Source organism: Stegodyphus dumicola, chromosome 6 (genome assembly GCF_044657685.1).
Source record: "Stegodyphus dumicola isolate Sdum_Otavi_A_Nest chromosome 6, ASM4465768v1".
NCBI lineage: Eukaryota > Metazoa > Arthropoda > Arachnida > Araneae > Eresidae > Stegodyphus > Stegodyphus dumicola.
In genome coordinates this window covers 208595250-208621399 of record NC_140773.1, presented here as the reverse complement: position 1 = coordinate 208621399, position 26150 = coordinate 208595250, and the positions used below count along the sequence as shown (strand labels likewise).

General features: G+C 30.2%; 2 protein-coding genes across 4 annotated transcripts in view; one reads left to right on the top strand and one right to left on the bottom strand.

Moving 5' to 3' along the window:
• The window catches only part of LOC118189006 (uncharacterized), a 65490-nt gene extending 48493 nt beyond the window's left edge, over positions 1–16997 (bottom strand). For all 3 annotated transcript variants that reach the window (XM_035359536.2, XM_035359537.2, XM_035359538.2), the window contains exons 1-2: positions 16717–16997; positions 780–893 (exon numbers count right to left, since the gene is read on the bottom strand). In XM_035359536.2, the coding sequence (XP_035215427.2) occupies positions 780–803 (24 nt within the window). In that variant the 5' untranslated portion in view covers positions 804–893; positions 16717–16997. The remainder of the gene's footprint in view (positions 1–779; positions 894–16716) is intronic.
• A 381-nt stretch (positions 16998–17378) lies between these two features.
• LOC118189005 (2,3-bisphosphoglycerate-independent phosphoglycerate mutase-like) lies at positions 17379–19770 on the top strand. The gene has a single exon (XM_035359535.2). The coding sequence runs from the start codon at positions 17472–17474 to the stop codon at positions 18993–18995; it is 1524 nt and encodes a 507-aa protein (XP_035215426.2). The 5' UTR covers positions 17379–17471; the 3' UTR covers positions 18996–19770.
• The last annotated feature ends 6380 nt before the right edge of the window (positions 19771–26150 follow it).

Here is a 26150-nt window from a genome sequence, read left to right as displayed (position 1 = left end):
TTTTATTTATTTTATATGTGGAAATGTTCATATTTGGAAAGGCTATATACTTTTTCGTGATCAGGTAATTTCATATATGTTCTTTTTACCAGGTTTAAAGATTCAGAAAATTGTCATGTATTTTTGTGAAATTTTTCTAATTTATGAGAAAAAAGCAGTGTACGTGGATATAGTGAAGAGTGTGCGCAATGCCATTTTTGTGTAATTTTGGGATGTTTTTTTAAGTAAAAATAAGTCGACGTGTACATGGTTTATGTGTATGTGTTATTTTGAAAAACGCGTAAGGAATATGGTATTGTGCACTTTTCTCAATTTTGCAGTGAATATTTGTCATGATTAAGCAGTTTTGTTAGATAAAATTTCTAGCATAAGTGTAATTCGGCTAGTAGATTGTTGGAAGAAGTGTTCAGTAGATAAAAAGAAAAGAAACATGTCTTTACTTCGTGAAGACAAAATGCCGGCGGGGGAAAAAAAAAAAATAGAGGGTTGCTGTAGGAGAGTTGGTCGCCAAAAATTCGTCAAGTTACCATAAGCTAAAGATCAACCCAATAATCTTATCTCAATACATAATACAAAAAACATAGCAGTTAATTTAGAAGTCATTAATTACAGACTATTAAATTTTAAATTATGCAACCAAAATTCAAAATATGGTAGAAAAAATGGAAAATATATAATTTTAAGTCTAAGAATTTAAAACTCTGAATGTCTATCAAGAAAATATATAAATGCATATGAATTCTACTAATTTTTGATATAATAAGAAATCAGTATTATACGTTTTTTTCTGCTGGTCCTTTCATGATAAAATAAGAATTTGCATTCAGTAGCCGCTTTTCTGATGAAGATGGAAGAACAAGAGAGTAGGAAAAAATGAATTCTCAGCACTTCACCTGAAAATATTTTAAAGAAACAAACATATACTAATTATTAATTACTCTAGACTTTGTTGTGCTAAAATTATAAAAGATTACTTAGAACAGGAACCCGTAAAATAAACTTTGTTTAGAGTACACTTTAATACTTCTAAAAGTCTGTAATAAAAGAGAAAATACAAACTAAACACATAACCCAAATTTTACCAATAAAAGAGGTACAATTTTCAAGATAAATAAGTGCTGAACTCCTATTTCAACTCCTAGAAAGTTGTAAAAATACTGCATTCCAATATTTTTCACTTAAACACATATGAAAAAGGCTATAAGCATATGCAGATGGAAACTGCCATCCTGATATGTGAATAAAAATAAACAAATCGGTAAAACGTCAGCAAGCAAACCATTGTCAAAGAGAACATTTGCTTATGAGCTACATTTCTCCCAGATCTTTAAATCAATAATGGGGGCAGATTCAACTACTACAAAATTTTATTTGGTTTTTACAAATTGCAATTTTTTTATCTTCAATATCTGTTTGTACAATAAATTTCACTGAACAGAAGAGAATCCTTACTATTTTTACCCTTTTAATAATGAGTTCACAAATTTTGAAAACTCTGAAGTTCCAAACGCATGAAATTCAGAGGCGGTAGTTTCAATTACTATTGCTTTCTTACAAGTTCTCCTGCAAAAAGTTAACTAGATATTTAAAAACAGGAGTTTAATCAGAAGAAAAGCAGTCATTCGATTAAAGTCCTGGTGGATTGGACACAAGGAAGAATTATCCCAATTTTCATTCAGTTGCAGAAAGTATAGTAGTAATAATAGTAATAATAAATAAAAGTAAGTAAAAAAAGTAGTAATAATAAATTACCACTACTGATTGAGTCAATTCCATTCTTTTAGTCAATGATATTTTTTGATAGACAGTTTCTGAAGTACATAAGAGAGTAAAAATGCTGTTTCTTTCTCTACTCAAAGTTTCAACATTTTCAAAAATTTCTGTAGAAGATATTCACACTAATCTACCAAACAGAGAGATTTGGTTTTCTTCACTTATCAGTTCAGTTTATGAGAAAAAAATGTATGAAGCTTGAGATCCAGAATCATTGGGCAATTCCGAATTTTGGAAATTTCTGGAGTTTAGATCATTGCTTTAAATGTAGTAAGATGGCATACAGACATGCAAAATTCAATTTCACTTATTGTTTAGATTAGATGGGAAAATGCTAACACCTACAAGGCAAGCATCAGAGCAGGTGCAATCGCTTCAGCCGAATTTATGAGCTGCAAAAATTTTGGAATTTAGAGCAACATCAAGCAGCAAAAATTAAGAATGGCAAAATTTTCAGAATTCAAGAAAGGCACTGGGCAGTAGAATTTAGCAGTGGCAAAATTTTTAGAATATAGGGAGGTATTAGGTAGCAGAATTTAGAAAGCACAGAGCGCAAAATATAGTGATAACAACCCTACCCCCCCCACACACAAAACCACTTAAGGGCCGAAAGTATGATCCTGGCTAACTTCAATACAGCATCAACTCCTTAGCTAGCATGTTTTTAAAAGTTGGCACGTAAGAATTTCAGTTAGTCTCGAGAAAATTTACATTTACAGCAATCCTGCTTTCTTTTGTTATTATAGTCTTTATTCTACTTCCTTCTGTTACATATTGCTTATTCCTAGATGTTTTAAAGAAGGGACGATTTAATTTTATTTATTTTTTGCTTGGTGGCCTTGATTCCAGATTTTGGACTTAGTATTGTAGATATTTCCAGTAGTCATAAAGAATGTACCCTTTTATACACTTTATGCAGCAAGAAGTAGATAATTTTTGCTTCATAGAATAAGAAAATATTCTTAAAATATGTTAGATTGAATTCACTTTTTAATCTTTAAGTAAATTTTACAGATACAATTTTTTTTCCCCCTGTGCTTCAAAGTAAGTTACAATCTATTTTTTCTGTCACCTTTTTTTGTTATTTCCCCTGCAGCAGCTTTAAGGCTTTCAAATAAAGTCATGACATAAAAATAATAACTTTCACAGTAAAATTTTTTTAACTCCAGTCTCAGCACTGGATTTTCTGAATAAAATTTTTGATACAATTCTGGATTAAATATTTATTAGTAAACTATTAAAAATCATGATTTCCCTCCTTTAAAACCAATTTCTTTTGACTTCTATAAAATTATTTTTTCATTTAAAAATAAATAGTTCCACTTAAATTGATATCTTAACTAGTGTGGCAGCTTCTAGCCAATATATTAATTAACCTACAGTAGCTAAAGATCAAGACCCCATGAACCTATTCAGATTGTTTTATTCTTATGCAACTTACATACTGGGTATTAATTTTAGTAATTTCTATCTCAAGACTTAAAAAAGAGATGAACTTTTTTCTATCTCCCTCCCTAGACAAAGAATTATATTTTCTCACATAGGCTGAACATGGATTTCATACCATTATTCTCAAGATTTGGTGGTCATGGAGGTAGAAATATTTTATGATGTTTTTTATTAACCAACCAGGTTCCAAACAGTCTTTTACAATGATTATACTTGTGTTTTTGTAAATTTAAACAATGACATCTCAACCTCTAATCATATTTTCCTACATGCACATTTCTACTTATACCTCTATCCAAAAACTCATCCAATCCATGACAGATTTGACAGATCCAAAGTATTGATCTTAAAGGAAATTAAATCGCAGTTTCATACAGAGATCACTCAAAAAGAGTTCCACAAACCTTCAGTTGAGTTTATGTGAGCCCAAAAAACAGTGTCCTTAAGTACCATACTATGACTGACTGAAGGGTGTATCATTCTTTACTATCATACTATGACTGAATAATAGGTATATAAAAAAAAATTACATGCCTTTCAACAATTTGAGACAACTATAGTACATATTTAACATTTCTCATAACAACTTCATCCTTTTTTATGATTTTCTCAACAAATGCAAAAGAAGAAAAACTTGTATGCCTCATTTCAATGCCTCCAAACACTCAGGCACCTTTAACTCTCTATGTGAAAAAATAAGCATGTTAAGAGAAAGACTTCCCGAACTGAAAGTACAAAATTAAAAAAACTTTGTTTTTACTGTTCTTACAAAACGTCTTAAAAAATAAATTCATCATAGACTGTAAAACACATCCATTACATGTTAATACCATGAAGACATTTTTCCTTTTGGCACAATTTTTTGGAATCTTTTAAAATTATATAGGTCAATAAATCATGCCTTCAAATCCTTTTACACCTTCCGAGGTGCAAGATTAAAATTCAAAAGAAAAATTAACCTTACCAATTCTATAAGAGCAAATAGCAAGATGATTGAAAAAACATTCTGAAAAAAGACTGTAATGTGGATTTTACAAATAAAACTGATACACATTTGAATATCCTAAAACGGTACTATTTGTTTTCGAGGGCCGTAAAAAAATTGCAGCAAAAATGTACACGCAAAAGCGCCAAATCTAGCAAACGCACCCATTTAACAGTGCCCCAAATCTAGCGTATGCACTGATTTCAGATTGCGTAAGTTTATATAGTTCTATATTTCTTAAGACACCATTGAAATACTAGTTTAATTTTTAAATCCTTTTTTGATATCCTATGGATTAACAATTTGGGAATTGCCCATGACGAAAACTCGGCAATAGAACTTTGGGTAAAGTGCAGAATCACCCACTTCTTGACGCATTTTTAAGAATTGCACATACTCAGTAACCATGAACACATCGGCCTATTTTCACTTAAAAAAAAATACCAGAATTGCACAAAAATGGCACTGTGCACACGCTTGACTTTATCTACATTGACCTATTTTAACTTAAAAAGTAAAAGAAAATTGACAAAAATCCAATTGTTTTTAACCCTTGTAAAAAGCGGCAAACAAATAAGTGAGCGATTCTGCACTTTACCGAGAATATTTTCAAAGAAAAGGCATCATTCATTATAGAAAATTATGTTTGAACAACCAACGAGATAAAATTATGCTTTAGCGATAACTCGGTAGCGAAATAGCTATGGAGGCATCCATTCAGTTATGTTTAGCAATTTTTATATAAATTATAATAATGATTTGAAATAGTTATTTACTCTTGTGCTTCTATTCAGTCATGTTTAGCCTTTTTCATATAAATTATAATAATAAAAGAGTATTATATGAAATTAACCTTTCATCTAAATTAAAGCATCAATCTTAGTTATTTACTATTATACTTCCTTTCTTGTCGCAATTATTAGGGTTGCCGCAATTATTTTTGGCATCATTGGCATCAACAATAGTTTGGCGATTTTTTACGGCCCTTGAAACCGAATAGTACCCCTAAAACAATTGTGAAAAATATAAAATATGCATATGAAATTAATTTTAAAATAATTACAGTAGCTTTTTTGCTTTGGTTGAGAAATATTTCAGAAACTATGCTTTACAGCATTCTTTATCTTGCTCATTTCCTAGAACCAAAAGATTCTTGTTACCAAAATGGAAAATGATAAATATGTATTACTTTAATGTTATTTTAAAAACATAATTTTGATATAATTACTTTGATGATATTTAGCAAAGTTGTTATGTCTGCAAACAAACAAAAAATCACGATTCTAAAATTTTGTGTACAAACCGATCTTCAAATCAACAAAATGTTGATAATCTCCAAATTTAGTGTTACATAACAAAGGAATTCATACCCTAAAAAAGAAAGAGTTATTTTTCATACACCATTTTATGAACTTTTCATTTACAAAAAAGAAATAATCGAGGTATCAAAAAAAATCAATCGAGGTATCAATCATTTCAATCAAGGTAGTGCTTCATGCCCAGAAACTCGAGTATTGCACCATTTATATTAGAGGTAGGAACAAATTCAAACAAAACCCTGTCAAATACAGTCAAAAGTCGTTAATTCGGACACCCATAATCCGGACCTCAAAGCTTCAAACTTTCTGCACATGCGTCTTATTGACGCATGCACGTAAGGCCTTTACGGCTGAGAATATGCTTGTGCGCATGCACAAAATACGTTTACGAGTGCGCGTTTAATGTAGAACGGACGGTATAAGCTAAACAAAAATGATTAAATTATCTATTTCTGTTAATGTTGCAGATTGCGCTGTTCCTTAATCTTCGAACTGGATCCAGCTTATTATTTTTTGCAGACTGTTAGAGCAATTTTATAAAAGTAAGCTTGAACTTTCGATTATGTCAAATAGAATTTCTGATATATATTTATTAATATGTAAATGATCTACAAAGCGAAAGTGTGTTCATTAAACAAAAAGTGGAATTGCTACAAAAAATGGATAAAGGCATATCCTTTGTTTATCTAAACTTTGTTTATCTTTAACGCCGCTGCCGCGCGCAATGAATTGGAAGTTGATCTGTCAGCACTATCCTTATCTTCAGGCCAGATGTTTTTATTTTATTATAATTCCTTATTAAACGTAGTATTTCATCTCTCTGTACTCCATCTTTGATATGATTTAAATCAAATTCCTCGTCATTATAATTCGCTTCCGATAGCGAAGAAAGTAACAGAGGTTGATCTGTCAGCACTATCCTTATCTTCAAGGCAGATGTTTTTATTTTATTTGGCTTATAATCCCTTACTAAATGTAGTATTTCATCTCGATGTACTCCGTCTTTGATGTAATTAAAAATTAATTAATAATCATTATAATTCGCTTCCGATAGTGAAGAAAGTAACAGAGGTTATTGAAAATGAAAAAATTTCGATTGACAAATTAGTCAGTATTCTCGACACAGCAATTATAGGACTTGAACAGCGGAACTTTGTAACTAAACAAGAAATTATGTCTGTTTATAGAATTAAAGAGAAAGTATTATCACATGAAATGAAGCAACTTAAACAACTTACATTGAAAGAAATGTTTAATAAAGTAAACAAATAAATATTAAGCTTTCTTTTTTGTAAATTTTGATACCCTTTAGATCATAATTGTTCTTTATTTCATAAATTATGGTTTCATATTTTAAATTTTATTATTTCTGCATGCCATCTTACCAGATTTAAACTGATGATCTATAATCCGGAATTGTCGAAGTCCCGACGAGTCCGGATTAATGACTTTTGACTATATATATTTATCAATGATTCACCTAACAAACTTTGGCACTAAAAAATTTACTGATTTTTGAAATTAACTGTTTAAAAATGCAAATGAATTATTAATAACATTCTCCTCTTAATTATCGTACGAGTTATTTTTCTTTCCTTTCTTCTTTTTTATTTAGGCCCAACGAGGCATCAACCGGAAGGGCCATTTAATCTCGAAACAGCACTTTTCTGTTTCACTTTTCATATTGTTGCCACCATATATTACCACCCTGTATTATAATTTAAAGAAATTAAATAATACAGAATCTGCATGATGTATGTACGTTTCTCGCATTGTGAAAAAACAACACTACATAGAGCCATCAAATTTTGAATCGCATAGTCCTCCACTTAAATATGGCACCTGGAAGCCTGAATCTTGAATTTGTTTTATTATCTATTTCATATTTTTTAAACTCTAATGAATTTTTGATTAATAAACACAAGGATTTCAAAGCAAGCAATAGAAACACTACAGAAAAAAAACATTTTTATCTCTAAAGTGCAACACCGACTATAGGAAATTGTAAAAATATGCTGTTTTTAAATATTTTTAACCGAAATATTCTCAAAACATGTATGCATATGTAAATGTATGTATGTATATATATATATATATAAAATTAACGCTTTGGGTGTAATAACGAAAAATTTTTAAAAATCGAACTTTCCTGGCATTAATTCATTCTGAAAATTATACAAACATTTTTATCAATTAATGGGCTACAAATTTTGACACTTCATATTTACATTCTGAGTAAAAATTAATTTAACATGCAATTTACTTAAAAATCCATTGCAGCTTCAGGGAAAAATCAAAAACTGGCATGTAAAACAGTGTAAAAATTTATTATTAAAATGAAACAAGTCTTATCATCAAAGTATATATAAAATTAATACCTTGATTACATTTTAGATAGGCAATACTGCAGTATTTTAGAATATTATAAAATAATGGTAATAATTTTTAATGATAATCATTCAAACCAATATAATCTTCTGGAATTTTTCTCAGTATAACACTTTAACCAATAGATGAAAAGTATGCTTATAACTGAAACAACTTATCAAATTTTTCCTTGCTATTTCTTGCATAGAGCCATCAAATTTTGAATCACATAGTCCTCCACTTAAATATGGCACCTGGAAGCCTGAATCTTGAATTTGTTTTATTATCTATTTCATATTTTTAAACTCTAATGAATTTTTGATTATTAAACACAAGGATTTCAAAGCAAGCAATATAAACACTACAGGGAAAAAAAAAAAAAAAAAAAAAAAATTATCTCTAAAGTGCAACACAGACTATAGGAAATTGTAAAAATATGCTGTTTTTAAATATTTTTAATCGAAATATTCTCAAAACATGTATGCATATGTAAATATAATGGAAAACCTACTTAAAATGCACACTTTTTCATAACTACATCAAGTTTCAAAATTAACTTTTTAAACAAGTCAGAGGATTGCCAATGGGCTTACATTCCAGCACCTCGATCTGTAATATCTTTTTATTTGTCAAAGAATTTAACTTCCAAAAAAATCTACAACCACAAGAGTTAATTTACTACAAACACACCTACAGATATATTAATGACCTTATTACAATTAATAATTTTGGTAAAATTGAACACTCCGAGATTTATCCGAATTGTCTTACACTTAATAAAACTAATAATTCACAAAATAGCATAGACTTTCTAGATCTTCAAATCATTAACTACAAAAAAATTTTACTTTTTGACAAAACAAGAAACTTCAATTTCAATACTAACAAATTAATGAATTGGAACTCCAACATATCCAAAAAAAAGTAATTAAGAATACTATAATTAATCAAATACAACAAATTAAAACTATATGCACAGATACAATAGATTTACAACGCGAAATTTTGATCCTTATTAAAATTCTCAAAAATAATCTAATTCCCATTCAATTTATCAACCATTGCCTTAAAAGAGCAGGCGTTAAATACTCACTCTAAATCATTTAACTGATAGGGATATGATAATTTGTTCCTAAACCTGAGAAGGCGGTATAAGTTGGATGACTGTCAGTTGGAAGACTTGTATATAGTGTAATTACTCAATTGTATATATTGTAAAAAGCTAATTGTCTTCAGACATATACTGTTACTAAAAAAATGGGCCTATTTCATGCCTTTAGTCTGTCTATTAGCTCTTGGACAGTGAAAATTCCTTTTTCCTTTCTTAAATTCTTAATCATTGCGACATGACAATTAGCCAGAAATTAATTAATTTCCATTAATTGTTCCTAAACCTGAGAAGGTGGTATAAGTTGGATGACTGTCAGTTGGAAGACTTGTATATAGTGTAATTACTCAATTGTATATATTGTAAAAAGCTAATTGTCTTCAGACATATACTGTTACTAAAAAAATGGGCCTATTTCATGCCTTTAGTCTGTCTATTAGCTCTTGGACAGTGAAAATTCCTTTTTCCTTTCTTAAATTCTTAATCATTGCGACATGACAATTAGCCAGAAATTAATTAATTTCCATTCACTAGTATTTTCAAAAAAATCTTAACAGACAGTCTCACTCAGATAAGAACTCCACAAAATACATCCCTCAAGAATTCCAAGTCCCACCCACTACCATAAATTACTTCACCCAAGTCTTACCGACTGATATTATTCAAAGCCCCTACTGCCGCTAAGAATTTTCGGACACCCTACACTTATGAGTCAGACACGAAGAGAACACTTTGCCAACTCCCCCACTAGAAAGAATGTAAGTTACTTAATATCTTTTGTGGCCTTTATATCTTCATGTACATTCACTGATCTTATTCATACTATTTTCTATATTATTTTTATATTGTCTTTGATTTGTTTTTACAAAGTTTGCATTATTTATCTTATTTTGTAATCTTCTATGTTTATTTCAACTTTACTTTGAATTCGATTTCATAATGACAATTTCCAATGTTTAATTTCTACAAATAATATAGTACTCAAATGCATAAACATGAAAGTGTTAGGGAGATGGTTACTCGAGTTAAATAGGATTTCTCTACAGTAATTGATTTTTACTCCAAACTGAATTGACTAAAATGCTTCATAAGAATAAGTTCTTTGAGTATCAGCATTGGTTCATAATTCCTTCTATTCGCGGAAATATTTAGCCTGACTAGAACTGCCGGTTTGGCTTTTACTTATAACTCGAGTAAAGATGAAACACTTTCGTATTTACGTAGTTTTATCAATTATTGTTGATTGAACGGGAGTTGGTTTGTTCCCCTTGAAAAGTCAACTAATTTCCGATCAATGACAATGATTACATGTTTTAATTTTTCCTTTTACGATAGAAATTTTATTCTTCATGATGATTTAACTCCAGTCCCCGTTAAAACATTATTAACATTTTACTTTCAAATTACTTCAAAACATCTTTCAAAATATAACTTACCAATATGGATTCACACTTTTAAAATAATTCTACTTTAATTAAACTTAGGAGATAATATAATCAATTAATCAATACTGTTTAGGAAATAAATTATTATTAACTAACTTTGCAGCAATTACGCAAGTAGTAATAACTTGTATTCGCACTAAATGGATTTAAGATCACACAACATTTGATATGCTAAATAGCAGCTATTAGCGCTATTTATCTCTTACCTAATGAACCCACTTTATATATTATCTCCATTCTTTTTTAAGTTTTAAAGTTCTTATACAAAAACTTTACTGTATTGAAGGTTAGCAGCCTCCTTAATTTTATATCTTGCTAGTTTAACTCATATTGAAATCATTAAATGTCATTACACTAGATGACAAACTTGAAAATTTAACGCCATGCCTGCTACAGGTAAACCCAAAAAACAATTTCTATGAAAAACATTTAACTGTATTTACATGATTACATGTGGTACTTGACATATTAAATATATAGGACAGACTAAAAACAATCTTAACTTTCGAATCAATAACCATAGAGCTCAAATCAAAAAATTCAACGCACAAAAAAACAGCATTAAAATAAGTACACCATCACAACTCAATACAGCAGAATTAGAACACTTTAAACACCATGACTTCAACTCTATTCAACTTCAGATACTAGATATAATAACCAATCACAAAACACGAATTTTTCAGCAATCTCTCTATATACTAAAACAACGTTCACTTTATCCATATGGACTTAACACTTATATACATAGTCATAGAGATACTTCTAAGAAGTCTATTTTCAGCCAATTTAAGCTTTACAGCAACAAAACACAGAGAGGAAAAAAAGGAAGCAAAATAAAAAATAACGCGAGATTTTTATCCACTTTGTATACACTAGCATTGAAAAAACAATTGAAATGTTTTTTTGACTCAGACTACTTTCCCAAGAAACTTCTCAACTGGTTACACTCCTGTACTAATAAATTCCTTATCAAACTAAAAAAATTCATTCAAGAAAGCTACGACGACATACAAATCATTAAAGACATGATTCTTGATTTTAGTCTTTTCAGACTCTCTAATAGTCTCATTCAACGCAAAATTTATTTTAAAGTCAATTTTCTGCATCCGCAGTTTGACAATATTATTTTCTCAAGAATCATCAGAGATTGTAAAGATTACTTCCCCGCAGTTGACACAATACCAATGATTGCATTTAAATATCAAAGGACCTTAAGCAACTTGCTCACTAACCACCATGAAATAGATGAAACTGCAGAATGACATTGTAAGACACCAATTTACAACAATTACGTAGATTCTCATCACCAGCACATAATTACTGGCAACCTGAATATCATACAAAACCATCAACTTAAAACACTAATGAGTTATGGTACAAAATTTAGACCAGTCAGAAACATGACTACAAATTACTGTTACAAGACTTTCGAAAACAACATCAACGAATTTATAGTTAAAGCAAGCTATCAACTGAATTTACCCATAGATACCTTCTTAAAATGGAAAGCTAAAATTCTTCAACGCATATCCACCGAAATCAGTCACCTCAAATTTAAAAGTACACTGAATTGGTCGCAACTTACATCAGATAATAATAAATTAAAACAGCTTTTTACTATTACAAAAATAGATAAAGCAACTAATAACTTTAGCATTATATGAAAACAATTCTACGCTGAAATTATTCATAAAGAACTTCTCAATGCAACTACTTATCAATTAGCCAACCTTACAGAAACATCTATAACAAACAGGATTAAAACTTTTCATAAGAAACTCAATATTACTTTCAATGCAAACTACAACAGATTTACTAATCTTTATGTGATTCCCAAATTCCATAAAACACCATTAAAATTTCAATTTATAGCTAATGGAACTAATAATTACAAGAAAAATGTAGACTATTATTTTTCAATTCAACTTTATAAAATCTGTAAATTTATTTTCAATGATTGTAACACTAATCATAACTATTGCTGGATCATTCATAATAACACTCCTGTCATTAATACCATTCAAACCATTAACATCCAAAACATTAACTGCTATGATTTTGAAAACTTATATACCTCACTTCCTCTAGAAGAAATCTATACCAGTCTACTTGATCTACCTAAACTTTTCCCTACTATACTCAATATCATGACTCTTGACAAATGGAAAACCTACCTAAAACGCACACTTTTTCATAACTACATCAAGTTTCAAAATCAACTTTTTAAACAAGTCACAGGATTGCCAATGGGCTTACATTCCAGCACCTCGATCTGTAATATCTTTTTATTTGTCAAAGAATTTAACTTCCAAAAAAATCTACAACCACAAGAGTTAATTTACTACAAACACACCTACAGATATATTGATGACCTTATTACGAGGGCTATCCAGAAAGTAGATTACGTTTTGGAATAAAAAAATAAACAAAGTATAGGAAACAAATTTTATTATATACAGATGAAAGCCACACTCAAATACTACTTTTCTACATAGTCACCATACAAATTAAGGCATTTATCGTAGCGATGTACGAGCTTGGAAATTCCTTCGTCGAAAAATTCGGCCGCCTGCGCCTTCAACCACTTCGTTACCTCTTCTTGCCTTCCATCTTGCACAAAACTTGTGGTAACCAAGCTTTTCGCTGATGATTTCGTGCAACAAACTTCGCGAAATTTGTGGAAAACTCAAAGAAAGTTCCGTTATTGTGAAATTTCGATTTTCACGGACTTTAGCATCGACTTTTTCGAGAAGTTCGGCGGTCACTATGCTGGGTCTCCCACTTCGATCTTCGTCGTGAACATTGGTTCGGCCATTTTGAAATCTTATGACCCACTGACGCACTCCACCTTCAGTGATAATGTTGTCCCCATACACTTCACGAAGCTGCCGATAGATTTCTATCGGTTTACAGTTTTTTGCAGTCAGAAACCTTATTACTGAGCGCACCTCGCAGGATTTTCAATTAACGCAGACATTTCAAACCGTCACAGTATCTGAACGGAGCACAGCACGAACCTCTCACTAGCACGGCTAGATGCAGACTGAGCTGCGCAACGCTCTGACCCCAAGATGGCCGCGCTAGCCCCGCCCCTAGCGGACACAGACGGAAACGTAATCTACTTCCTGGATGGCCCTAGTACAATTAATAATTTTGGTAAAATTGAACACTCCGAGATTTATCCGAATTGTCTTACACTTAATAAAACTAATAATTCACAAAATAGCATAGACTTTCTAGATCTTCAAATCATTAACTACAAAAAAATTTTACTTTTTGACAAAACAAGAAACTTCAATTTCAATACTAACAAATTAATGAATTGGAACTCCAACACATCCAAAAAAAAGTAATTAAGAATACTATAATTAATCAAATACAACAAATTAAAACTATATGCACAGATACAATAGATTTACAACGCGAAATTTTGATCCTTATTAAAATTCTCAAAAATAATCTAATTCCCATTCAATTTATCAACCATTGCCTTAAAAGAGCAGGCGTTAAATACTCACTCTAAATCATTTAACTGATAGGGATATGATAATTTGTTCCTAAACCTGAGAAGGCGGTATAAGTTGGATGACTGTCAGTTGGAAGACTTGTATATAGTGTAATTACTCAATTGTATATATTGTAAAAAGCTAATTGTCTTCAGACATATACTGTTACTAAAAAAATGGGCCTATTTCATGCCTTTAGTCTGTCTATTAGCTCTTGGACAGTGAAAATTCCTTTTTCCTTTCTTAAATTCTTAATCATTGCGACATGACAATTAGCCAGAAATTAATTAATTTCCATTCACTAGTATTTTCAAAAAAATCTTAACAGACAGTCTCACTCAGATAAGAACTCCACAAAATACATCCCTCAAGAATTCCAAGTCCCACCCACTACCATAAATTACTTCACCCAAGTCTTACCGACTGATATTATTCAAAGCCCCTACTGCCGCTAAGAATTTTCGGACACCCTACACTTATGAGTCAGACACGAAGAGAACACTTTGCCAACTCCCCCACTAGAAAGAATGTAAGTTACTTAATACCTTTTCTGGCCTTTATATCTTCATGTACATTCACTGATCTTATTCATATTATTTTCTATATTATTTTTATATTGTCTTTGATTTGTTTTTACAAAGTTTGCATTATTTATCTTATTTTGTAATCTTCTATGTTTATTTCAACTTTACTTTGAATTCGATTTCATAATGACAATTTCCAATGTTTAATTTCTACAAATAATATAGTACTCAAATGCATAAACATGAAAGTGTTAGGGAGACGGTTACTCGAGTTAAATAGGATTTCTCTACAGTAATTGATTTTTACTCCAAACTGAATTGACTAAAATGCTTCATAAGAATAAGTTCTTTGAGTATCAGCATTGGTTTATAATTCCTTCTATTCGCGGAAATATTTAGCCTGACTAGAACTGCCGGTTTGGCTTTTACTTATAACTCGAGTAAAGATGAAACACTTTCGTATTTACGTAGTTTTATCAATTATTGTTGATTGAACGGGAGTTGGTTTGTTCCCCTTGAAAAGTCAACTAATTTCCGATCAATGACAATGATTACATGTTTTAATTTTTCCTTTTACGATAGAAATTTTATTCTTCATGATAATTTAACTCCAGTCCCCGTTAAAACATTATTAACATTTTACTTTCAAATTACTTCAAAACATCTTTCAAAATATAACTTACCAATATGGATTCACACTTTTAAAATAATTCTACTTTAATTAAACTTAGGAGATAATATAATCAATTAATCAATACTGTTTAGGAAATAAATTATTATTAACTAACTTTGCAGCAATTACGCAAGTAGTAATAACTTGTATTCGCACTAAATGGATTTAAGATCATACAACTCTGAAAATTATACAAACATTTTTATCAATTAATGGGCTACAAATTTTGACACTTCATATTTACATTCTGATTAAAAATTAGGTTTAATCCTAGTACCGGTGCACATGGGATTTGGCTACTTTATGATGAGCAGTAAAAACGGGACATATACGGTGAGTAGTAAACGGGTCATTCAAAGAATATATATAGTTATATATAGTATATATTACGTATATACATACATAGTATATAGTATATAGACGTTCTTTGAATCATTTTTTGTGTTGGCGATAATTTTCAAAATCGTGCCAACGCTGCACCGTATACTAGGATTTTACCAAAGATTCATTTAACATGCAATTTACTTAAAAATCCATTGCAGCTTCAGGGAAAAATCAAAAACTGGCATGTAAAACGGTGTAAAAATTTATTATTAAAATGAAACAAGTCTTATCATCAAAGTATATATAAAATTAATACCTTGATTACATTTTAGATAGGCAATACTGCAGTATTTTAGAATATTATAAAATAATGGTAATAATTTTTAATGATAATCATTCAAATCAATATAATCTTCTGGAATTTTTCTCAGTATAACACTTTAACCAATAGATGAAAAGTATGCTTATAACTGAAACAACTTATCAAATTTTTCCTTGCTATTTCTTGCATCAAGTCAAACCCATATTTATATTGTACAGTCAACTTCTCCATTACAGCGATTTACAGCATTACCAAAACTTTCAATTAATGTACAATGGGTGCATCGCCCATTTTAACGTTGCTTATAGCAATACACACCAAAATAAAAAAAACCATGAAAGAATAACTGTTATAAAAATGAAGTTTCCAGTGACAAAAAAAGTACACGCAACTAAATTATATTATATAATAATTTCAAAATGTGCAACACAATATCTGTACAATGCTTACAGCAAAATTGGATTCTTAAGTTCAATATTACGTAATACCTAAAACATTCACCGATTAAATGAATATTATCATTCACAATCGTAACATGTTAAACTTCAACCATTACATAATAAACTATTTTATCATTAAATCACTCATAAAATAATTCTGACAAGTTAATTTCGACTGTGATCAAAGTCCGCGACAGTACATTTTGAACTGCATTCCATTGTGCCTACAATAAGAAATATTTTCAAAATGCAAAAAACATAAAAGCATGCATATTCTAACATCTACGATATTTATTAGTGAAAAAGTATTTTTTTATTATTTTTTTTTATGAATTAAGTACTATTTTAGATTTACAGGCAAGGTTAAAGGAAACTCAAAAATAAGCTATCAGTAACGAAATATGTATGTATATGCTTTCACACAATAAAAATAAATAAAAAAAACTATAACTCTAAAAAAAGAAAAAGTAAAACTTACGTCAAAATCATTAATGTCGACATCCGCCCCAGTTAACAAGCACATGAAGAGCATAAATGCACGTTGCTTATTGCTTTAGCTACAACCGGATATAGTTGCAGGATAAAAAATATACCAATTACTACAAATACTCATGAAATATGAAAGTTAAATAAAAAAATAACAAATATGAAATCGATGAAAATTAATGCACTGATTCTTTACACGTTTTAAATTATTTTAGCTTAATACTCTTATGCGACCGTGCACCCTCGATGAGAAATTGTTAAGCCATTAATTCTGAGTTGCCAGATTAAAATTATAGATCTTTTTAATAAACGCACATTATCCTATAGTTGAAAGAAAAAAAATATCATAAAACAATTATTGATATTCCTATATTATGATTATAATATAGGTATTAAAATAAATGTCTCTATATGAATTTCAGAAATTTTATACACCTCTACAATAATTTATTTAATTACATTTTAAATTTATAAATTAAATTTACTGTTAAATAAATGTAAGTAATTATTGTGTTTTCAACATTCGGATCACTTTACTACGTATTACATATAAATATACGCTTAGATGCAACTATTTCTTTTATTGAATCTTTCTATTCATATTGGCAACTGTTCATTATAATATTTTCCTTTCTCTGATTGGCTACGGTTGGAACGTTCTGACTTTTAATCTGAGCAAGGTTACTCAAGGACTAGTCAATTGTCAGTTTCATTGGAAAGCGGTACTTTTTTTTTTGAAAATTAATAATGAGTGTCTGCTTGGTTGTAATTGATGGTTGGGGAATATCAGAAGTGAAGGAAGGCAATGCTATCGCCAATGCTAAAACTCCAGTTATGGATGAATTGGCAAAATCTCCTGGTCTGTATGTCACTTTGGATGCTTCTGGACTTTCAGTTGGATTACCGGCAGGTTTGATGGGAAACAGCGAAGTAGGGCATATGAATATTGGCTGTGGTCGTGTGATGTATCAAGATATAGTTCGAATCAATATGGATGTTGAAAATAAAAAAATAGGTGATAATCCAAACTTTGTAGCATGTAGTGAAAACGCTAAATCTGGAACCGGAAGGCTTCATTTGTTAGGTTTGATCAGTGATGGTGGAGTTCATGGACATATTGATCATCTTTTTGCTTTATTAGAAGCTTCTAAAAAACAGGGCGTTCCAAATACTTTCATTCATTTCTTTGCTGATGGTCGAGACACTAGCCCTACGAGTGGGGTCTTGTATGTGCAAAAAGTTTTGGATAAACTGAAAGAGCTTCAGTATGGAAGTTTATCTACGATAATGGGTCGCTATTATGCTATGGATCGCGATAATAGACATGAAAGAATTAAAATTGCGTATGAAGGTTTGGTTCAAGGAATTGGGGAGAAATCATCACCTGCTAATGCTGTTGCTTTGATACAGAAACGATATAACGACCCAAGTGATCCTCAGACTGACGAATTTTTGAAACCTATAATTCTAGATGATAAAGGACTTATTCAAGATAATGATACATTAGTTTTTATTAATTTCAGAGCAGACAGAGTTCGTCAAATTACTGAAGCTTTTGGCATTAAGCTACACTTTGAAACGAGTAAAGTTCCTCAGAACCTAAAGATATGCACTATGACTCAGTATAAAAAGGAATTTCCATTTACTATGCTGTATCCTCCAACTGTCCCTGTAAATGTGTTATCAGAGTGGATATCTAAGAAAGGTCTTCCTCAATTTCATTGTGCAGAAACTGAAAAATATGCTCATGTTACTTTTTTTTTCAATGGGGGCCAGGAAAAAGCATTTGATAAAGAAGATAGGTTGATGGTCCCATCACCAAAAGTTGCAACATATGATCTAAAACCTGAAATGAGCTGTCTTGAAGTTGCACAAGAAATGGTAAAAACAATAGAAGGAAAGAAGTATCCATTTGTAATGTGTAATTTTGCTCCTCCTGATATGGTTGGTCACACGGGTAAATACGAAGCAGCTATTATTGGTGTTGAAACCACTGATAAGGCCATTGGTATGCTTGTTGAAGCTTGTAAAAAGCATGATTATACTTTACTTGTTACTGCAGATCATGGAAATGCTGAAAAAATGATTGGAGACAGTGGTGGCCCACATACTGCACATACCACAAACAGAGTCCCATTTTGCATGTCAGGATCAAGAAAGTTCCGAGATATTAAGCATAATGCTGCCCTTTGTGATGTAGCTCCTACTGTTTTAGGATTGATGGGCCTTGATCAGCCACCAGAGATGACTGGACAATGTCTTCTTGCTTAGTGTTACCTCTGTAATTAGTGTTTGTACTGACTTAGTTACCGGTGAAGGCTGTCATTTTCTATGTCTTGCTATATGAAAAATTCAAGCATGTTCTAAAAGTTAAGTTAATGCTTTGCAAATTTTTTTTTTTGCTTTGTTTTACTGAATCTCTCTCATGACATTATTTAGTAAAGAATGTTGGACTACTTTGTTTACATAAGTTACAAATGCTGAATGTGTTAAAAGGCATTTTTTGAAGAATTCTTAAGATGTTTATATATCCTACCATATTAGCTGTTAATTCTTTTAAATTTTAACTGTTTTGGAGAGTTTATAACCAAGTTTGAAACTTTTAAGTGTTTTATGCTATGAACCAAAAATTAAATCCATCAGTATTTATATACCATATAAATGTTACATCATCATTCATAGATGTTTTCAGTTGTTAAATTTCCTATAAAAATTTCTATGAATAAATCCTTAATTTTGAAGTACATTTGTCTTGTATGGAGTGTGTTCAATTGTATATAAAAATTTGTGTTTTGGAAAATTTATACTGTTAGTTATAGAGAGTATTTAGTAATAAATGGATAAATTTCAAGTAAATGTTATTTAAAAATGTGTTGTTGAAAAATGTAGCAGAGTGTTAACGTGTGGACTTGATATCAGTGGAAGATACACATTTCCATATCTTCTATGGTACAGAAAAGATGTCAAATATATGTCAGAAAAACAGAATTAAAATATTGTCTGTGATTTATTTTTAGTTGTTAAACAATAAAAAATTTGAATTGTACTTTGAGAAAATTATTTTCAGTTATTTGGAAGACTTGGTAATTTTTTTATTAAATGTTTGTAATTTACAAGTGACGTTACTCGAATTCGATGTTGTTATTACCATTTATTAAGATACAACATTTATCATAATTTGAGATGCAATGCCTTTGCTTGAAGAAATTGAGAAATTTACATTTAATTTGTTGATAGCTTTAAAGATATTAGATATCAGAACTAATGATTACCCATAATATAGTATAGAATTTTGGAAAGCCTAAATTTTTTAAAGCATTAAATATGTGCAATCTGTTTTGAAATTTAAAATTAGGCAAAGCAGTAACTGTATTTTGGTGTGCAATTTTAACTAGCAGTGCTGAGGATGTTCTTGCACAAGTCCCTCTTTGGAGACCAAAAAAAAAAAAAAAAAGTCTGAATATTTATTTCCATTTTCCTGCAGAAGAGATTTTCTTTTATAGTGGCGTGTTTCTCCTCTAATTCCGTACTGAAATATTTTAAAGGTTTACTTGCAGGATGTAAATAGAACTGCAATCGAGTATCAATGTGCAAAAGGGCAGTTAAACATGATACGTTATAAGAAAAGTTTATTATATGTTAAAATAATTATGTGTTTCAATGTTAAACATAATATATTAAAAGATGTATCAATTAAATCTTTATATTTAAATAATCAATTTATTCTGATTTTACTCATTGCAGTGTAGTTTATCGTAATTTATGTAGAATATCTCGTATAATGTGAAGTCGAAATTATAAAGTTTAATTTTCATAAAATTCCGTAAATGAACGTGAAGACAAGACGAGTAATTCTGTTAGCTCTTGTGGTTTAGCATGATAGTAATTTAAATAAAGGAAACATATATTTGTATGATATGATTGACAGTTGTAGTTCATGACAAATTAAATGAAATATTATTTCATTACTGTATTTTACTGTTTAACTTTATTTTTTAGAAAAGGCATACTGAACCAGTTTGTGTTATATATTAGTGACAATTTCATATTGCTATAAGAAAAGGTATTTCAGTTTTTTTTTAACTGGCTTTACTGAATTAAGATGGACTTTATTAATAAGTCTGAAATGAGTTACTGATCTCGGTTGAATATTTTTTATTAAATTTGTGAGATGCATCCTGAAATCGCTTTCACTTGGTTCTTTGTTATGACATGAACTAAGAAACATATAAAGTGATTTTTTTTAGATTTTGAGGATTAAAAATTAAATACAAAAGATTGAGTTAAAGAAAACCTAAGTTCTCAAAATCTTAGAAAGTACTTTTTTATAGCAGAATATATGATAATTAAAAATTCATAGAAATAATTACTTCATATCAAGTTATATAACATCCATGTAAATAATATGTGTGCAAACCAAAGTTCTTACATTTTCGGTTTCAAGATATTGATTTCATACATCCATTTTGGCTCAGTATTCAATCACTGGTGTATTCCTGCACCTATGCAAATTATGTGCTATTTACGTGAGAAGTTTTAAATCCTGGGTTTTGAGATTTTTGGTAGTGCAGGAGCACTAATATTTGTGTTTTATTATTCATAATATGTCTTTTGTAAATGTCTAGTAATCCGTGTAATGAAGAGTACTTGTTAATGTTGATAATATAGGTGAATAATTTTTGTTCATATAAACCAGAATGCACTAAGAGCAGAGTACATATTTTATTGATTAACATTTTTTAACTGTTTAGCAATATGTACAATAATGGATAAATTAATAAAATAAAATGTTGTTAATATCTCGTTAAAAAACATTAATGATAAAATAATTGTATACGTGTGTTTATGTAATGATTTTAAATGTTGATGCATAAAGAAGAAACTTGCATGCGAATTATGACTGAATTTAATATTCTTATGAATGAACAGTTTTAAAAGTAAACACTTGTAGAATCATTAGGTTATTTCAAAGCTGGAGACGTAAAAATTGAGCAATACCCTCGCGGGGACTCGAACCACGGACTTCTCGAATATGCACCGAGCGTGCTGACCATTACACCACGAAGGCATGTTAAAAAGGTGGGTGAAATACCTTATACACTGATAAAGTGGTGTCGTAAACACCTAGTCTTGAAGGATGTTTTTAAGAGAAGTAGCAGCAAGTTGGCAATAGAAGAGCGGAAAAGCAAATGCAACATACATAAGATGAAATCTTAGTTCAAAAGAATTTGTGTTATGGTTCCAAAATTTTTCAATTAGTTGGTTTGAGTTTCAGTTTGCAAAATTATCTTCATCATTAGCATTATCTGAGGATCAAATGACATGGGATTAATTTTAAAATGGCACAGTTTTAAGATATTTGTTATAAGCAGCAATTATTTTTTTTATTTCAGAAAGGAGAAATAGCCAAATTGAAACAGATTTAAGAGACATTAAATTAAAAAATGGAGAATTAAGGAACCAAATTAAAATAAGAGTTAAGGCTGATTTATAGTGAAAATTTTTATTTACATATTTTTTATCTTGCATACATATATGTGAACAGAGAAAAAATTATCTTTATTTTGTAAATATAGTTTAACCATTCAAAAATGGCTTAATAGAAAGTGACTACAGTTGAGACAAAGCGGAACAAATGGAATGAAATGAAAATTATAATTTAGTTATGAAAGCAGATCAATAGTTCAAAAAATATCTTTTATTATATATATTCATATACTTGTCTATAAATATACAAAAATATATTTATTATTAACTATTGATGACTATAAAAATATTTGTAAAAAACAGTAATTTGAATATTGTGTTTTTTTAATAAATTTAATATTTTATTTAAAAAATATGATTTTCTTTCACGATTATATTTTTTATCTGAGTGAATACTTTGCAATAGATTCGGATCATTTATTAAAATATGAAATTTCTCGCATGAATTGGTCAAATTATATTTTAAGCTTAATACGGATTTTAGAGTTTTAATGTTCAACTGCATTTTTTTCAATTGTCCGTATTGTATCAATACTAGAAAAAACAGGCTCTGTTGCTGCATTTGTCCCTGGAAGGGAGAATGTGTGTTCTACAATTTCCGGGCCCACCAGCGGCCGAGCGGTAAAACAGCTGAACACTAATAGTTCGATCTGAGGTTCAAATCCCGCGAATGGATTGGCTGCATGGGCGTTTTTGTGGTTTTCTCCATGTGTAACGTGTATAATTGCCAGTTTCCCTTAGAAAGTCCTCCACAGAGGCATCCCTCCCTTTAGGCAGATAGCCTTAGTGTGCTTTGCCATATTCTCAATACACCAAAAAATCTACAATTTCCAAAATATTTTCATAAGGAATATTATTCTGTTTAAAATGAAGGAACAACTCCGTCCATTTTTTTGTCTGTTTCCACATTTGCAGACAACCAACATTTAATTTTTTCATCAGTAACTTATCTTTTTGCCAATGACACCTCATAAAAAAAATCATTTTGGAAAATATTATTTTTCGTAAAATGGTTACTAATATATTAAAAAGATTTTTCCACTTATTCCCATATCTCATTTTTTAATGTTATCCAATGAAAGTTTTTAATATCCTCGAACTGAACTGTTCATTCTTCAAGATATTCCAAGCAGTTATTACAAAAATTTATGACTTCTTTCAGAAAATCAGGTCCTTTATTATGGCACCTTGTTCTTCCAACCTAGTGATGTCCTTTCAAATAACTAAAGGAACGTAATTGTTATCAATTCTTTTTCGCAATTTTGTTTTTTTAAATTATTGATTTCATTTGATACTTCCGTACTTGAAATTTTGTCCCCTTCAGTAATTTTCACAGCATTGTGAAATAATGTAGCTTGGTTGTGGATGAACTGTAGATAAATTTGTGATGTGTCATTTTCAAAAAACAGCTGCAATATTCTTGGACATTTATCTTGTGATAAAAAGTATGATTTTAATGGTTCATTTATTTTAAAAATATTTTCTACAGCTGGTAAAAGAGCTAGTCATCGTGTTTTGCTATAATCAATAATTCTTTTATATTTGATTTCTGCACTTTCACAAAAATGCTTCAAACTTTCGACACGCACAGTATATATATAAAAATACGAATAAAATTTTTGAAATAATATTTTCAACATCCACTGGAAGTAAGTCAGATGCTGTTTGAATAGTATTGTGTAGAATGTGCACTGCACAATTTACTCGAATAATGTTTTAGTTCAAATGTTCGTTAAGTTTCGTAAAAACGTTATTCATGCCACTTCTAGCTTTTCCACCAAAATTTGCGTTAGTGTCATCAATAAAATTATTGCTTCACAATAGGCAATAATTTTTATTGTTCAAATTATTCTTTTTCAAAATGGTACTTATTGAATCAAAAATTATTTATGAAGTTTCACCCATCAACCGCCAAGATGGTATAGTGGTTAGGGAAGCCTGACTGCATTACCAAAAGGCTTTGGTTCGAATCCCAGAGAAGGTATGATTATAATTGTTCATCCCTTCATAGGAAGCAATGGTGGCCCACCTATTAGGTGCCTCCATAATAAAGAGACCACCACATCTGGCCTTAGTATAGATTAATGGACACTGTTACAAAGCTGTAACTGTTCACAAACTGCAATTGGGCAAAAAATAAAGTTTCACTGGGCAATGAAACAAAATCTAATATTCTAATTTTAATTGCTGTTTCTGGATCAAAAAGTCTAACAATTGTGGGAAATAATTTTTAATCTTTGTTGTTGGAAGCATCATAATATATGGACATAAATGTGCATTTAAAAATCTAATTCTTTCTGTAGTTGTGAAAACGAATGTGGTGAAAAAACATTACAAATAATTGCTTCGGCTTTTGTCCTTGCACAGGGCCGCTGCGTGGGTATTAGGCACCCTTGTTCAAATTGAAATTTGGTGCCCCTGTATGGGGTTCTGTTGCACTCAGATAAAGTGCTGCAAATTATACAGTCAAAAGTCGTTAATTCAGACACCCGTAATCCGGAATGATCTATAATCCGGACCTCAAAGCTACAAACTTTCTGCGCATGCGTCGTTTTGACGCATGCACGTAAGACCTTTACGGCTGCGAATAAGCTTGTGCGCATGCGCAAAATACGTCTACGAGTGTGCGTTTAACGTATAACGGACGGTATAAGGTAAGCTAAAATTATTTAATTATCTATTTCAGTTAATGTTGCAGATTGCGTTGTTCCTTAATCTTCGAATTGGATCCGGCTTATTATTTTTTGCAAACTGTTAGAGCAATTTTATAAAAGTAAGCTTGAACTTTCGATTATGTCAAATAGAATTTCTGATATACATTTACTAATATGTAAATGATTTACAAAGCGAAAGTATATTTCGAAGTTCATTAAACAAAAAGTGGAATTGCTGCAAAAAATGGATAAAGGTATATCCTTTGTTTATCTAAACTTTGTTTATCTTTAACGCGGCGGGCGCAATGAATTGGAAGTTGATCTGTCAGCACTATCCTTATCTTCAGGGCAGATGTTTTTATTTTATTTGGCTTATAATTCCTTACTAAATGTAGTATTTCATCTCGATGTACTCCATCTTTGATATGATTTAAATCAAATTCCTCGTCATTATAATTCGCTCCGATAGCGAAGAAAGTGACAGAGGTTATTGAAAACGAAAATATTTCGATTGACAAATTAGTCGGTAGACACAGCAATTATAGGACTTGAACAGCGGAACTTTGTAACTGAACAAGAAATTATGTCTGTTTATAGAATTAAAGAGAATGTATTATCAGGTAAAAAACGAAGCAACTTAAACAACTTACATTGAAAGAAATGCTTAATAAAGTAAACAAATAAATGTTAAGCTTTTTTTTGTAAATTTTGATACCCTTTTGATCATAATTGTTCTTTATTTCATAAATTACGATTTCATATTTTCAATTTTATAATTTCTGCATGCCATCTTACCAGATTTAAACTGATGATCTATAATCCGGAAAAATCGATAATCCGGAATCACCGAAGTCCGGATTAACGACTTTTGACTGTATGTGAAATACTCTTTTATAATATTCAAAATTTGACTTTCAAACTGAAAAGCTCTAAAATTTTAATATTAAAACACATATTTGTCTTATTGTTTTTTATTATTTCATAAATTTTAAAAACAAAACACTGATAAAGCATTTTTTTAGTAAAACTTAAAAATTAGAAAAATATATTCAAATATTGATTCCTTTAGCTTTAGCAGCTACAAATGCACGTATCAATTTCTTTATATTTAATTTATCGAAAATTTCACTCTCTATGGATAGAATTGACAAGTCCAATAATCTCTCCTGCGCCATGGTAGATCGGATGTAGTTTTTTATAATTTTAAGTTTTGAAAAACTTCACTCTCCAATAGCCACCGAAACTGACAGGGTTAAAGAAATCCGTAAAGCTATTGCAATATTTG

Bases quoted from the DNA above. Each gene is read 5' to 3' on its own strand.
- LOC118189005 (XM_035359535.2), top strand. From the start codon at position 17,472: ATGAGTGTCTGCTTGGTTGTAATTGATGGTTGGGGAATATCAGAAGTG.